Raw genomic sequence first — 17318 nt, 5'->3', positions numbered from 1 at the left:
ACTCTAAAGGAGGTCACAACGCTGGAGGCTATGAGGTGCTTCAGTTGTCAAGCAGATATTAAAAGCAATTTAATCACAGCAGGGTTAGAGAACTCATCAATGGTGAGAATTTTTTGTGTATTTGTGGATGATCCGAGAAAACGTATTAAAAAAAAAAAAAGAAAAAAAGCCAAACTTGTTGAGGAGGAAAATCAGTATGCTCGTAAATAGAACTACATGCTAGGGGGCTGCATATGCAGGTTCTTCAAATCAACATCCTCATGCGCCGGTGGCACACAGTAGAATAAAAAAAAGAAAAAGAAAATTTCTACCCCACAAATTTCACTTGAGTATTTCAGCCACACTATCACTCACAGGAAGGATGACAATAAATTAAAAGATCATGAGGATGTGAAAAAGGATTTTTTGGGGTTTAGCTTTAATGCAGTGTTTCCCAACCTTTTTGCCGCAGAGGCACCTTTTTCCATTGGAAAATATTGAAGCACCTTACCAGTTAAAAATATTTGAAAATGAATTCCCAGAATCAATTTCAAGGTTGCTGTGTTTTTTAAATCTTAATTTATCGTGTTGCCTAAATTGACAGTCTCACATATCTTTGATCATTTGTCGTAATTGTGGCTCGGGACGTAATGCACATTATTTGGGTAATTAATGTTTTGTTTTTTTAAAACCTGTTTTTTTCCTAGTTTGACTACATCTCCATTGTTTTTTCTAGAAAACAATGACAAAAGTAAAACCATACAATGACCACTTTGTTTTTGATAAATGAAAAAAATAATTAAATTCAGCAAAAATATCTGCAAGAATTTTGCGTCATTTAAAGTTGTATTTTTTGCAGTGCAATATCCAAACCGTTTCATCATGCATATCTATGCATAACATTCATCTTCACTGCTTAAAAAGCGGATTACTTTAGTTAAAAAAATGGCAATCAACTGCCACCTACTGATATGGATGAATGTCAATTACTCGGCTGATCACTGGAAGAAAGCAAAAATACTGAACAATGGCATGCTCTTTTCGGTAAAAAAAGAATCGGGCATTTTCCTGCCTGTCTTACAGCACACTAGTGTGCCCTGGCACACTGGTTGAAAATAACTTCAGAGCCACCAGCCTAAAACCCATTGAATGAAAATGTAAAAAAGAAAACAGTTTTAAAAAGGTTTTAATATATATTTTATACAATGCACGCCTAACATGTCATTTTCCAATTTTTCTTTAGAAATATATGGACAAAAAGAAACAGGAAAACGTAACACAAAGAGTGACAAAAAGAAGAAAAAAAAAGTTGATTTTGCTTTAGAAAAGCTCAGATTTTAGCCAGCATGTTTTCCACAGAGAATAAAATATGAGCACAATTTCGTCAAAAAGAAAAATCTGTCAGAACTTAATTTGACTAAGTTTTACACCAGCCGAACAAACACTCTCCCAAAGAGATCCTGCTTTAGAGCCCTTACAGAACACCCGGCGTTTATCTGCATTTACCTTTTACACAGCAAACCAGGATTTTGTCTGAAGCAAGGTCTGGTTGAATTCATTTAAATATGAGGGGAAAAAAAACACAACCCTGTCAGATTTCAGACTTTCACACACGCAGCGTCTTGCCTGTTACGGCTCTCAAGACCAAGAATTACCCTTCCATGCCGATGCTGTGTACACAAATAAAGACAGGTGGAGAAAAATACGCTTAAAAAAATAGGTCATTAACCAATACGCCAATTAAGGGAAAGTTGCTCGAGCAGCTCGCGTTGCATTTTGACCCTGCACCCCCCGGGCGGCGGCATAGTGAAGAGCTCGGGAGACACAATCTCCCAGAAAACACACGCCGACATTCAGCGTGGAATCATTTGAAGTGTTAAAACATAAGTCAATTGTTGTGTTTGTTTTTCTGTACTTTAGGCCACATGTTATAAAAACACAAATTCTGATCTTAAATATAAAATTATTCAATGGGCTTGTTTTAAGACATGTAAAATGAAAAGTTTCACTGAAATTATGAGAAGATGTGTGGCTAGTGAATGATGCCTGGCAGTGGAGATGACTGGACTGATTGATGGAGGTGAATGGCTGAGGTCGAGTTGTTTCTTAAAACACAAAGGGGCCTTTAAAGGGACAGTGTGTATTATTAGACTACTAGATTTATTGTGTAGTGCAACCGAAAACGAGTGCTAAAAATTACGATAATACAAACTACTGAGACTCAAAGTGAACAAAATGCAGTTTTACTTCTTTTTCTTTTGCCCAGCATTTTACAAGAAATTTGGCTCTTCTGGTGTACACTTAGCAGCAAGCTGGCGGAAAATCATGTCAGCGCTCTCTAGGTCAGGAGCCGCCAACCTTTTTGAACCTGAGAGGTACTTATTTGATACTGATTACCGCAAAGGGCTTACAGTTTGAAATGCATTTCTAAAATGGCAATCTATGTCATTTGTATGTTGTTACAATATTATTCTTACGTTATTATCAGGTTGTAATTATAAGAACTAGGGTTAAAATAAGCGCAACCAAGCACTAAAACGGTGTTTTCAAAAACACTGATCATTTCAATGATTTCACATGCCTGTTAGAAACCAGATTTCCTAGAAAATCATTTTGACCCATCACCGGTGAGCCAGATTTAGAACCAGTCTGCGGGCGACTCAGGTGCACCACTAGGTCAAAATAGATGCAAGTCTATACTGTATGATAAATGTTGTTCTTTTTAAATGAATAAAGTTTTTAACCCCTAGGAGGTACTAAAAAACACACAATGTTCCTTTAACCTGAGTCCATGATACCATAACCCAGAAATGCACAGGCCCTTTGAGTGTTTCATCATTACTTTCCTTTCTTTTTTCTCTCCATATTTTTACAGCAAAACATTTTAAAAAGCACTGCAAGTGAAGCTATAGAGTCAATTTAGCCCCTCACTAGATTTGTTTTCTCCATAAATATCACATTTGTTATTGTTCCCTTTAAAAGGACATCACTTTGTAATGTCCTTGCTTGCCCGCGTTCCAGCATCCATGAGAACAGACAAAATGGATGGTTGCAAAACAAAATTGTTCATAGGTTGTCACACACACTCATTCTGACGTGACACAGTGCGTTCAACAGATACCCCCGCACCCAATTTTACGCACGCACGCACAAACACACCCACACTAATGATTTGTAACAGCAAGTTCCAGAAAGAGCACTTGTTTGAAATAAAATTTAAAAAAGCAGAAATATGGCTTTTTCTTCAAAACCGCAACAATCAATGTTAAAATTCATCAATATCGCTTGCGTTCTGCTCATTTCCAATCTTAAAAATGGTATCAATAAGGTGTCTGTGCAAGACGCGGTCTTGTCTACGGCTGGTAACGAGCTGGTGCTTGCTGGCGTGGTCGGCTTTCAAAATGTGCCCAGTGTAGTGCAGCGCGAGTCCCCCTGAGAGGATGTGCAGAGACTGAGCTGCCTGTCTGTCCACGTGAAACCCCAATGAGGTCCATCACTTGCAAAACGTGCAGATTCACAGCCTGCGTGTCTGTTGTGTACGTGATTCTCTGCTGGTTTTTGCGTGCGTGTCTGTATGGATGTTGGCCGAGTGGTGGAGGATACTGGATGAATGCATGAAGTGTGACCATTTTTGTGTGTGTGTCATTCGATTTGTCCTCAGCAGTGCAAGTGCAAACGTGAGATTAGGGTTGCGTTAGCCTGCCTGCCGCCTGCTTGGTCATAGGTCTGTGCATCTATTCCCGTATGCTGGCAGAGTAGGAGAACTGAGGGAAGTGTGTACGCTGATCAGAGTCCTCTGGGTCTAAACTGTCATCTGGAAGCATACACAAGGAGGAAAGAGACCCAAATATTATTTAGAAGAATTCAGAAAGCACTCAACTTATGGTGTATTGATAGATACTGATTAACAACAACTAGCATTTTACTAGTAAAATGAGTCTAGGTGCAACTAAATAATTTGATGACAGAATTTATTAATAGGGCTGCTAAGCCCCCACGCGTACCAATGTTCGCGTGGGGGATCACTTGGGGTGTGGCTTATTGTTTTTTCTAATTTTAAGATTTGTTAATAAAGAGCTCAAATATCTTGAAGTTGAGCTTAAGGTTTTAATTTGTTTGTTTGTGATCAATGTTTGTAACAGACCATTGTGAAAAACTATATATCCTGCTTGTGTAAAGAAAACATAATCCTATCTTATTTATCTTATTTTGGAATGTTGTTGCTGGTAAATGTCATTGCACTATTGTTGCATTGCTTTATTGTATCAATGCACTATTGTTCTGATGCACTGACAACTCTCCAAGCACTACTTTGTAAATATCTAACATTTTATACATCACATGAATACAAATTTGGATATTTTTTTCGCTACGTTATTATAAACTCAGAATTAATCATCAAGAGTTGGGTCCAAACAATCAATGGATATGCACCATGCTATAACAGAACACTCATTACTTACCAAAGAAAATACGTTGGCCAAAAAATCTAGTACTTTCTCAGGCTAAATACTTACTATTCACTGAATTTGTGCAAAACGAGCGTGATAGATAACTTTATATTACGTGCAGTTACTATCATGGCAAGTGTACTTACACTTGTCTGGTGGAGTTATAGTGATGGTTTGTGCTGTGAACTCGTCGTCAAAGTATCTCGTGTCAGTCTCCGAGGTGACCTGGGGTTTGAAAGGCGGGACGAGCTGCGCGGAAAAACAAGATAAGCACAGCGGACAATCGAACGAGCTTTAAAGTCAGAACGTCAAAATGTGCATTACCTTTTTCTCTAAGACATCCTGCCAGTTAATGGGGGTGAAAAACTTGTGAGTCATCACTTCTTTGGCATCTTCAGGTCCACCTCCAAGCCTGGAAACAGCAAGTACACAAAAACAACCGTTACCGCCACCTAATGATCTTTCAGTTTGTGTAAACACAACACTTAAATGTGATGTTCCCTTATAATGGCCAATTTGAGGCAAAATCATTCTTGATTTCCTTCCCAGCAGGAAGGCACCTTGTTTCTATTTTAGTCGGCTAAAAACGCTGAACCTCCAGCAAAACAGCAATCACTGACGTCCTTGTTTATGGCCAGCAACCTCTAACAGAACAAATCAAGGAACAGAGCTTCAATAATGTGGTTTACTACGTACGTTCACGCTCAAGGCAAGAAAGCGGCCCCCATGAAACAAATTAGGTTCTGTTGAAGAGCTGCACTGCAGCAAATGGGACCACAAGCTTGATCCGGTGTCTGTATGTCTAATGTCTGTAAAATAACGCTTGAAATGTATAACAACATTTATCCTTTGGTATAGTATTGAATGTAATGGAGCTTTAAAATAAGAGGTATCATCATTACTACAATATGTGTCAGTGTTTTTCGTTTCAGAATTTTTGGGGCCAATAAAAGGATTAGAAGACAAACAACATCCAATCAGGGACCTCGTCTTTAAGACCAAGCATGCAATATAAATAGTGCGTCTGTCAAGTCACTCGACTAGAACTTTCACTAAAGTCTTTCAATAGTCGACAGACACTGTTTTTCAACAGAGTGAGGAGTCTAAACTTGAAAATAATCTCTGTCCAGAGTTGCCCATGCGCAATAATGTCTCGAAGGGTAACGCATAGAAATGACGGCCTCAACATTAGGTTGAAAAACAACTCTAAAGTTTGGGAACAATTGAACTCAGATACAGAGAACAAAGGCTACTTTTCAAAGCAGACCCTGGGTATCATGGCGGTAGATCGGTGACATGCGAACGTTTAAAGAGCTCGGGGTGCAACTCGCCTCGGTAAGATTCAAGTAGCATTAAAGCCAATAGAGTTTTGATGACATGCTTTGTACATTTTATACGCCTACAATTTGCTATAAAAGATTTTGAGCATTTTGTCAGAAATTAAATGCTTGCAGTCCGAAGAACAAACATCAGTTGTTAAAACTAGAGGTTGACCAATTATCAGGCAAACCGATTATTGGCACCCATCTCATCTCATTAGCTGCACCGCTTATCCCCAGTAGGGTCGCGGGGTTGCTGGAGCCCATCCCAGCAATCATCGGGCAGTGGGCAGGGGACACCCTGAACCGGTTGCCAGCCAATCGTAGGGCACACAGGGACAGACAACTCGCTCGCTCCTTCACACCTAGGGACAATTTGGACCGGCCAATCCACCTGAAATGGAAGGAAACCCACGCAAGCACGGGGAGAACATACAAACTCCGCACAGGAAGTCTGGTAGCTGGATTTGAACCCACACAGGAGGTTCCCAAGACCTTAGAACTGTGCCTGCACACGCGCTAACCACTGCACCGCCGTGCAGCCCTTCTTGGCACCCATGCTTGGGAATTTGAGAGATACCAGTGCAGCAACATTTTTACTTACTCGACAGGCCGATTATTTATACAGCTGAGCTTTTTTCTTCTGCTTTTTTTTGTCTGGGACACTTCCCACCCCAAGCCTTCTGAATGGAGAAAATACAGGGGGCGCAGCCAAAGCGGCAAGAAGCTGCGCCCACTCCAGACTCTCCGCAGTCACACACTGCAGACTGGAGCAAGAGTTAAGGCTGTCACCAATATCACATTTTAACTTATCATTCACATTTGTGAATATTTTTACATTCGGCATTACTGTCTTTTTTGTCTCGACCCCCTTTTTGTGACCACCCTCGACTGAAATGTCAAAGAAATGTCGCCAACATGCAATGATGCACACGCGGAGGCAGGCAACACAGGTGTTGTGCCGAAGTCTGACTGTGCTGCAGAATCACTGCCCTTCACGTGATTTTCTAATGCTTCTCAGCGCTGCACTTCTGACAAAACGGTTGTCGGAACGTAGTCTGTATAATGTGTTAATTTAGGAATATTGATTGGCACAATTGAAACTAAAAAAGGCGATCGTTGTAGTATATAGTGAGTGTATTAAGAAAATCATTGATAACGGAGGTGACCCGATGTAGCTAAACGCTATAATATTCACGACTAGTTGTACACATGTAGGCTTTATATAGTGTACTTTGCTTTATATAGTGTACTATAGTAACCTGATTGTAATGCATGTTTATTGTACATAGCTGTTAACTTATCGCTGTAACCAGAGCACCACTGTGAATAAGACGCTGGTCTTATTGGATTCCCCAGTTTTAACAAATGTTTGAATTGAATTTAAAATCTGACCCCCTATCTACTGTTTGCAAAGTACAACACACTTCAAACCTATTGTGTTCTGTGGCTTTGGGAGACAACAGATGAATATCACACTTTGCGATGTGTTTCTGAATAGGTGCACCACAAATAAAGTTACGCTTGTTTAATTGATTTGAAATTATTAGTTGTTGGCCTGTCCCTTAAAAACAGACAGGTTTATTTATGGATGTATGTCCCTAATTATCGACCACCGTGACTAACTTGTTTTAGGTAGGGTGTTTTGAGTTAATTTTTGTATGAATCTGCAGTATGTTGAGTAAAAAATGGACAGAGACCCATTGCTACTTCACGATTCGGGTATCACTGGTTTGCAGAATTTGAATTAAAATGGTCTTGAATGTCATTGATATCAACGTATTGTGCATTGTTTTGCCAAAGCTATCATGAAGGGAAGGTTGTGTATATGTGTGTGTCTGAACTTTCGTAAAAAGGTGATGGTCATGTGTGTGCAAAGGGTCTATTATCAGTTGCCACACAATTAAAGCAACTTAATGCTAATTAAAATAAAAAAATCTTAATTATCCAATTATTCAACTTATCGTTTCAATAGTCAATGACCAGTCGACTATCAAAAATAGTCGTTAGTAGCAGCCCTAGTGTTCAAACAAAGAAGATACGATTGGAGGCCGAGGTTTAGGACAAACCTCTGCTTGGGATCCTTTTTGAGCAGGCCGGCCAGCAGCGCCTTGGCTTCAGGAGCCAGGTTTTTGGGGAAGCGGATCTCCTCCAAGAGGATGAGTTCAAAGAGTCGCTCGTGGTCTTGGTTGTAGAAGGGCAAGCGGCCACACATCATCTCATACATGACCACACCCAGGCCCCACCAGTCCACAGCGCGACCATAGTCGTTGTCCTCTAGTACCTGTCAGTGTAGCGGGAAGACATTTAAGTCCAGCTCCAATGTCTTATTTTGGTACGTTATCCTTATTTTAAACGCTAATTTGTAGTGATTTTGTCTCATCAAGTTGTTACCTCAGGTGCCAGGTACTCGGGTGTGCCACAGAACGTTTTCATGGTGGCGCCATCCGTGATGCCCTCTTTGCACAGGCCAAAGTCTGTTATCTTGATGTGGCCATCCTTGTCCAACATGAGATTTTCCAGCTGACCAAAGAAAAGTGTTAAAATTATACAAATACATTACAGTACTGTGTAAAGGCGAAAAGCAAAAAAAGGGTTTTAAATTGAGAAAAAAATAGTCACTTCAGTGCAACAAATATTTTTACACATCATTTGATAGATACGTAGTTTATAAATAATTAACATTTCTGTGACATGCAAGCTTAGATTTTAGCAGGTTATGAATAGAAGCTTTTTAGCATTGCACTGAAGTCACCATCAGGTAATTAAAGCAATAAAAAATACAGTAAGCCGATATGAGATAGCTAAAAAAATTTAAGTTTAAGTTTTAAACAACTATAATTGAAGGGTAACGCAAGATCACTTTATAGGTTGAACAAGTTTACTAGGTAAAATTTTTTATCTGATATACTCCCATTTACAATTCTCATCATTTTGTAATGATCAGTTGTGAGGAGTTGAAAGATTAAAAACTGAACGCATTTGTACAAACACATTATTTTCTTATCGTCGCAAACACAAATGTCCCTTATTTGAATATAAGGTTACCTTTAAATCCCTGTAAACAACGTTGCATGAGTGTAGGTACTCCAGTGCTGATACTATTTCTGCACCATAGAATCGGGCCCTGTCTTCTGTGAACACTCGGTCCCGAGATAAGTGAAAGAAAAGCTGGAAATGAAACAAAACCAAAACTTTCAAAATTGTGTGGAAAAGCTTTTTGCACATTAATGATAAATATTTCATTACCACAACTGTAAGAAACAGAGAGATAAACTTACTTCTCCACCATTTGCATATTCCATCACAAAGCATAGACGATCATTTGTTTGAAAAGCATATTTTAGTGTCTGTGTGGTAAAAAGGGAAACACTTGAGTTAATTAATGACAGTTTTAGTTTGGAGACCAAAACTGTGGTCTTCATCACTTACTGTGAGAAAGGGATGCCGCGTATTTTGAAGCACCCTGCTTTCCGTCACTGTGTGTGCTACCTCATCCTACAACAACAACAAAATATTTCGAAGTTTTAAAACAAAGACAACACAAATCTACACTATCAATAAACTATTGCATGGTAAAAAACTTTTAAATTAAAATTGTCATAAGCATGTTCAACACGATTTGTCAAAATACATTTATAGTGAAGAGCTAGATATTTTGTGCAACACCCACAACACTTTGATTTAACTTAAATGTAAGCAATTGTGTAGGCAAATTTTAGTTTTAATCGTAATTTTACTGTTTTGAATAAAGTATTGTTGGTGGTATCCACAATCTAACATATCCTAAAAAAAATCCAGTTGAGTATTTACTTCCTCAACGGGCCATCAACTGACCACTATGGTGCTCTGTTTTTAGCCAATTTGGGAATAACAGTCTGGACTAAACCCAGCATGAGAAACAAAGTGATGACTGTATGAAATAACATTCCAAAACATAAAACCTTTGCAATGATGACTTCTTTGCGGAGGATTTTCATTGCGTAGTACATTCCCGTAGCCTTCTCCTTCACCAGGATCACTTTGCCGAAGGTCCCTTTGCCCAGCAGCTTAAGGTAGTCGAAATCACTCATGGTCTGCTGAGGCGATGATAGAGAAGACACAATGACCAAAACACATAAAAGCACATCCTTAAGCCCAATATAATCTCAAGGTTTGTATCAAGAATCTATTGGGGGAAAAAAAAACATGAGTGCAATGAAACACGAGCTGACCACTTTTGATCGGGATTTGGAGATGGCGATCTCCATTTCCTCTGCACCGCTGCTGTCGCTGGGAGAGCCAAATTTGATCTCCATTGGCTCCTCGTCCTGATGCTGACTCTTCAAGCTGTTTGCCACAGCCTGGATCGATCGCATCCATTCTTCCCTGAAACAAGTGCACAGGTCTCCTTGTTTACATAAAATCTGTCCCTATAATCAATTTACATTAGTTGGGTAAAGGAAGTGGAATTGATCTCGGGGGAATTTTGCCCTGAATTGCCAAAACTATTAATCAAACTTGGTTTGTTAAGGAATTAATAAAGGTTACACAAATAGAAAGTACAGGCGGTTGTAATCAGGTCTAATTTGGCCACAAATGCTATTTTGGGCACAAACGTATTTGTCACAATCTCAAATGGATTTCCCTGCCTTTAAAGAACAATGAGTCATTCTAACATGTTGTGTTGCGCTGAGAACTGTTGAAACTTGAGACTTGCTCAAGATAACGCCAATGGCAAAATCAAGATAGGATCATGGTTTGAACACAAACACTTCCATTTGATTATGGTGGACCTTTAACTCTTGGGGAAAAGTCTCATAGCTCAAAGGATATAGAATGACACTAAAGTTTTCACACACAAAAAAACACACTATTAATACAGGGTTACGACATAAATAAATTGGGCACAGAAAGAAATGCCAATAGCTGCCCGGACACCACAAAAGACACAGAATCATGAAGGAGATTTTAACCACAAACTTTTGAGGTAGGTTTATACTTTCTGCTTTTGTTCCCATTGGCATGATAGGACCCTCACTTGAACTAGTGAAATCTTAGCTCTAATAGCTAAATGTTGACCCGTAAGTCACATAGGCACTGTTTCTGTTGACTTAAATGCCGCAGTCACATTCAGTGTGTCCATTGCATTCCACTGCACACTATGGGTGAAGAATCACTGAATCATTTTAGCATTTTCTGGCGTGTCAATAATGTCCTGTTCTTTTAATAATATAGTGATACATGATTGGAAATAATGTTTTTTTCCTGATATGATTCAACTCACACCAATAAAATAAAACATCAGACACTATAATCAATTTTCCAAGTAATAGCCAGGGAGCAGCTCAAAAATAAAAACATGTGCAGCTAATCAGCCGATCTCAATCGTGGATTAATACAAAAACTGGCAGCAGTAAACTATTTAAAATATCTATTGTTTAAATGGTCTTTTTAGAATAATGTAATTTGCTTTTATCATTTACTTGGGGAAAATAAATGAATTAAAAGCACAAAGCAGTGTAATGTTGGGAGGGAAGAAAAACTGTGGTTTAAGGTAAAACCATACAACCCAAATTAAACTAGTGGACGGTTTCATTTAATACTTTTTATAGTTAATATTTAAAATGTGAGACAAAACCTGCAACAATATTTGACATTTCCCTTCTGTTGAAACAATCCAACAGGTTTAAATGCGTCACAGAACCCGCCATGCAAAAATGTCATACTACATAGAGATACATAACAATTAGACCTAAGATTTATGGCCCGAGCCCAAGCCCGAACCCGAGGCAATTTCGGGCCGGGTCGGGCCTGAAATGTCAGTCATACGGTCGGGTCGGGTTCGGTCCTGCTTTTTTTTTTTTTTTTTAATTAATTAATAATTATAAATATATGTTCATTAAAAATATATACTTAAACTATGTATGGATACTAGACCAAGGAATACTTGTTATAAAATAAATAATTTGGATAAAACGGAGAAGGAGCTGTAATTGCTATTTAACGGAGCCAGAGCATGCTCTGTGCACGTGACGTGAATGCTGTCCTTGTAGTGGGTTGTACATAATTCACCCACGGAACCATTGTTTAGTTAGCGAGTTCCTAGGGGGACTCTTAATTCGGCCGGTTCTAGCGACTCCCGTGTTTGTTTTGTTATTGCAAGTTTACATGTCATTAAAACAGCTCCCGTTGGCACCTTTGTTTGGCACTCCGCCTACGACTCCCGTCTCTGCTCGCTACATCCTCTTAATAATCTTCCCCTCCGCAAATTCGCATGATTTTGGCCTGGTATCCCCGATATGGAGTCGGACCAACAAGAAGTGAAAGATGAACTAAAGAGAGGAGAACTGACAAGGAAAACACACTCTGGTAAGAGTGAACTGTGGAGCACTTTCAAATTGATCGTCGAAAATGATACAGACACTTGCGTTGGCTTCGCTGTGTGTCAATTTGACACTCAGCGAAGCCAACGCTAGAATCTTAAGGACGTACTGCTGCTGTGGATTATGGCCCAATGATCAAGTCGTCAAAATGACGGACGCTCTTAAATGTTTACGCCGCCTCTAAAAAAAAAACGTCAATGACAGATTGTCGCTTAATGTAACATCTGCAGTGCAGACACAGAAATATAAAAGATGTAAATGTTTATAGTTTTATTTAACTTAGGCCTAGATGTTGTAACAAAAGGCAGAGTTTAATTTGTTATCATAAATCACCCCTCCTTATAAATAAAATATGTAATTTCGGGCTCCCCTCGGGCCGGGCCAGCAAATCCAGTTAATTAGTCGGGCTCGGTCCGGGTCGGGTTTAATACCCCTCGGGCCTGCGTCGGGCTCGGGTGCTTTTTTTTGGCCCGATCTTACCTCTAATAACAATCACTGGGAATCTTATAAAGTACCTCTCTTCATTGCTGTCTACATGGAAGGTTCGCTCAATGACTGAGGTCCACTGGAGGCAACGGATAACAAACGTGTTGGGCCTCGGCCGCTCTGTCTTCATCAGCTGACATTCTGTAAAACAGAGTCGCCAGATTAGGAGATTAGAGTGGGGGTCTACTAAAATAAGGAAAAAACAAAGCTTGACAACACCAACAGCAGCTGACCTGCAACGGAGAAGTTGTTGAGAGGTGGCAGACTGTGATCACTGGACACTTCGGGCTTCTCTTTATAGCCAATAAAGGAGCCGTCGCTCTTCAGGATGAAATAACGAGGCCTCCAAGTTTTAATATACTCACCTAGGGACATAAAGGTAGAGAATGGGTTAGTCCAAAAAATTCAATAGGCCCAGAAGTACACTGAAATCGGTCACTAAGACTAAGATTGTGTGTTGCTCACCAGTAAGTCTACAACATTTCTGAGCAAGCTTGGCAGAAATTCACAAAGATTCAGAAACGCGTACTCGCATTGGCGAAACAGTACCTCTCTTGTGGAGCCATCCTTCTCTCACAACGCTGACTTCATTCATACTGGGGCAATAGACTGTCTGGGTAGAGAGGGGGGCGGCAGACCAGCTGGTGTAAACTGTAGAGAGTCTAACCGAGAGTGACAGGGACTTGTCCAAAAAGCCTGGAAAGGGGGAGAAAATGATAACCAAATGATAATAAACATTTTTAAGTATTTAAATGTTTAGATATGGAATTTTATAATACCCATACAAACCAGTACTTTACAGGGGGCACATCTTATATTGTAATGGTACAGAATACGAAAAATTCACAATGGTTAAAAACAATCAACTTTTTAAATTCAAGTCTTAACCCTTTCGTATTTGATTTTAATCTGTAGGAAAGCGTCTACCTCGCACTGTTACATATTGGGAGTTCAAATAATTTTAAGTCTCAAAAGAGAATGCCCATATAGATGCATCTTGATTTCAACTGTGCCATGTGGTCAGTGTGAAAAAAAACAATACCATCAGCTACCGGCAATCAACAATAGAAATAACACTATTACACGATAAACACGAGCAGCTAATTCTATGGGGTAGGCTTTGCTAAAACGGGTCAAATAGTTTAGCCAGGGGTGGCATCTGTAAACACATAAAGCAAATCTGATTCCTTAGAACAAAGGCCACTTTTGGTGATTTGAAAATCAGTTCTCCATGAGTAGTGTGCGGCAATTATGTGCTTACCTTAACTTGTATTTCACCACCATCCCACAACACAGAAAAGTGCTGAAATGCAAACGTCACCTCCTTCCTATCTGACAATCTGACATATATGACAACATGATGGGAAAAATGTTCACTACTAAATGCTGATACCTCCTTCACTTTTTCTCTTTAGTGTCAAATTGTAAATACTACATCTTGATATTGTTAAAGCAGTGCTAGGAAGAGCTCAAACATAATATCACTAGCTTCCAATTAATACCCCCCATGGCCACCATTAAATGTACATATCAATTAAATAAAATGTAATCTATTGGCCTAATCAGGTTTTACTAAAGTCTAATGATTTTTATGGTTTCAAAAAGGTTTATTATTTTTTGCTTAACAGAAATTCGTTTTCGCGTCTGTTTGCAGATCAAAACAACAGTTCAGCTTGCACAAACAAAAAGACTGCAGATATAATGGAGCCACTGTATTAAAAAAAGCACAATCAGATGCGCAAAATTAGTGACTACTGACTTAATTCCCCTTTTCTAAGAAACATACACTGCCGAATCATTTTCAGATATTTTGCTGTGCAACTAGAAAGGAGCTTGTCTGACGTGGTGCTCATTTTTGTTACTTGATTTATTGACGCACTGCAAACTTTTGACCCAAGGTATGTGCTTCCAACTCGCAAATATTTTCAAAGAGGCTGCCCTTGCTCACCTGAATAACTAGGGTGTGCAGCTGTCAAATATTTTTAAAATGAAGTACTCTTCTAATGATAGCGTTCATTTATCTAGTAATCAAACACATAAAATTTTGGGAATGTAAGTTGAAGATAGTTTTGTTTAATTGGTCCAACCATTGTCACTTCCCATTACAGATGCTATGACTTTAGGTTTTGGAAGACGGAGCCTGGTGAGCAACAGATGTCAGAAAATAAAGGCCAGGTGCTAGTTTGCTGTAACCCTCGAGTTAATTTGCTTTTTAAAGAACATTTTAGTTACTTATGTATGAGTACATGTGTAATGTGCAATCACATGTTTTTTTTAATTTACTAAATGTGTCCATTATTGACTGCGCATTACAACATATTCCAACCATCTGCTAGAGTAGGACCTACTTTTAAATCACCCTTACCTTTCCGTAACTTTAGGGGATAGTGGATTGGCTGAGCCACTCTTTTCCACCTTTCTTATCTACTTTTGCATTGGTCTGAGGTCAACCACTGTCTTCTAAGAGAAAATAATCATTTTTTTTCTTTAAAACAACAACAAAACAACAATTTGATTAATTAATAGATGTTTTTCATTGTTTGATGAACAAAATTAGGAGGCTACGGTTTGTGTTACTTGTTATTAAAACATAATAACCGAGATGTTTTTTTCTGACAATTTAAGAGCTCAGATAAAAGGATGCGATTGTTTTACTCTTGCAACCCAGAGAAGCGCTTTAACTCGTGTGCCAAGGAACACTGGCGTGTCGGGAGACCTTGTCAAATGTGCTGCGGAAAATTGTCCGATTTTACCTTGGCAAAAAAGAAACCCTTTGTTCATTCTATTAGCTTTCTTTCAGTGATGGGAGAATAACATTTATCAATAACAGTAGGTGGCAGAATCTTATTTCTTTTTAGATATTGATTATTCGCTCATGAGATAGTACAGGAAATATATTTTGGTTTGATGAAACTAATTTATAGCACTGCAAAAATAATATATCATACAAGTTAAAAATCTTGCAAGTCTTGCTGATTTGGATTACCATGTTCACATTTTACATTTTTAAAAAAAATATATTATTTCATGCAACAAGTGTATTAATAATGTGTCATATTTAGATGACAAAAAAGAATGATAGTGGTAGAATGATGCCTTTGATCTGTTAAACTGTAATTCAAAACAATGCACCCGCACAAAATGTGAAAATTATATGTAATATATTTCTTCTCATAGGACAGCACGGCGGCGCAGTGGTTAGCGCGTGTGCGGCACAGTTCTTAGGTCATGAGATCAAACCTCCTGTGTGGAGTTTGCATGTTCTACCCGTGCTTGCGTGGGTTTCCTCCCACATTCCAAAAACATGCATGTCAGGTTAATTGGCCGGTCCAAATTGTCCTTAGGTGTGAATGAGAGAGTGAAATGTATGTCCCTGTGTGCCCTGCAACTGGCTGGCAACCAGTTCAAGGTGTCCCCGGCCCACCGCCTGAAGATAGCTGGGATGGGCTCCAGCGACCCCACTGAGGATAAGCGGTGCAGATAATGGATGGATATTTTTTCTCATATTTATTCAAAAATTGAACTAAATTAAAATGCAAGCGTGAATTTGCTGGGGAGAAAACGCCTGCAGATTGGAATCAAATGTCATACAAACTCTTGTCTAAACAAAAATAGGTCATTTTAGCCACTTTGACACAAGCAAATGGTTAATGATTTTACACTTATAAACATATGGAGAAAACGAAATATTTTACCGTCGTCGTGGCAAAGTAAGATCTCGTGAAAAAACAATGATCGTGACTCACTAAAACCACTTAGAAATGCGGCTTGTGCTTTTGAGTAGCAGTAATAAGCTTGGAAAACACACATAACAGTCCCTTCAACACGTCCTCATCCGTTCAGCGTGGGGGCTACAAGCTAAGCTACAACGGGTCAGCGAACAGTGTCGCCCGTGGTCCGCAAGGGCGAAAGAAATGCTTCCCACGCTTAAACAAATGTATCCACCAAAAAAAGCCTGAGCGTTCACCACGCACCTCCAGGGGACGACGAGCGTGACATTTATGAACAAACAAATCAGCTAACCAAAATCGCCCCCGTTGAGCTAACGGCTAGCTAGCAAGCAAGCTAGCCACCTCAGTCGTACGCATTTCTATTATTACTACCAGCACCACGCCGGGTTTTTCCTCACACTCGTTTATTTTTACCTACCTCTGCTGCAAAATGTCCACACTTTTGGAAAAGTTCTGCGAGTAGATCTGCACAAGACTCCCTCCGCCGGTTATCGCTACTCGCCTGTGTGTATTGAACTCTGTCAATGATCACACACGCTTAGCCGATTAGCTTGTTTTTCTTCCCACAATAACAGCAAACGGCGGCGTGCTCGGTCTGTCACCGAAGCAAGCCAGTGAGCAAGAGAACAAGGTCCCCGGCCCGCGACTCTGTGGACTCCGGAGCGTTTAAAGTCGGCTATAAATAATGTTCAACTCGCAGACATGTTAAAAACACGTCTCTGTTGGTTTAGTGAGGTAAGCGTGTCTCCTCCTCGCTGTTTCGCGACTCCGTCCCCTCCCTTCCAACCAGGCAGGCAGCTCAGGAGCCCCGCAGGCACGCCAACGGGAAGTGACGTAGGAGGAGCCTAGCGCCCACCTGAGCCGATTAACCGTAGCATACCTGTCAACCTGTACGGTTTTGCCGTACATAGTACGTTTTTTATGCATTTTAAGACGAGTACGACGTACAATGAAATCTTTACGGAAAACGCAAATTTTTCAATGATG

General features: G+C 39.6%; 1 protein-coding gene across 2 annotated transcripts; it reads right to left on the bottom strand.

Moving 5' to 3' along the window:
• Positions 1-1149: 1149 nt before the first annotated feature.
• Positions 1150-17150, bottom strand: akt2 (AKT serine/threonine kinase 2). Of its 2 annotated transcripts, none has more exons than XM_088346538.1 (14): positions 16750-17150; positions 13150-13296; positions 12834-12965; positions 12630-12741; positions 9964-10117; positions 9694-9828; positions 9182-9247; positions 9031-9099; positions 8798-8920; positions 8144-8272; positions 7819-8033; positions 4755-4842; positions 4577-4679; positions 1150-3793 (listed from the first exon to the last, which is right to left on the bottom strand). In XM_088346538.1, the coding sequence occupies exons 2-14, from the start codon at positions 13193-13195 to the stop codon at positions 3714-3716; spliced, it is 1452 nt and encodes a 483-aa protein (XP_088202664.1). In that variant the 5' UTR covers positions 13196-13296; positions 16750-17150; the 3' UTR covers positions 1150-3713. The 2 variants fall into 2 exon arrangements, with proteins under 2 accessions (XP_088202664.1, XP_088202665.1); XM_088346539.1 differs by having other exon boundaries at positions 9694-9825; positions 16750-17149.
• Positions 17151-17318: the final 168 nt, after the last annotated feature.

The sequence above is a fragment of the Urocampus carinirostris genome, chromosome 10 (assembly GCF_059441175.1).
Source record: "Urocampus carinirostris isolate Australia breed hairy pipefish chromosome 10, RoL_Ucar_1.0, whole genome shotgun sequence".
NCBI lineage: Eukaryota > Metazoa > Chordata > Actinopteri > Syngnathiformes > Syngnathidae > Urocampus > Urocampus carinirostris.
Note: the sequence above shows the minus strand (reverse complement) of the source record. Positions and strands in the feature narration are given on the sequence as shown.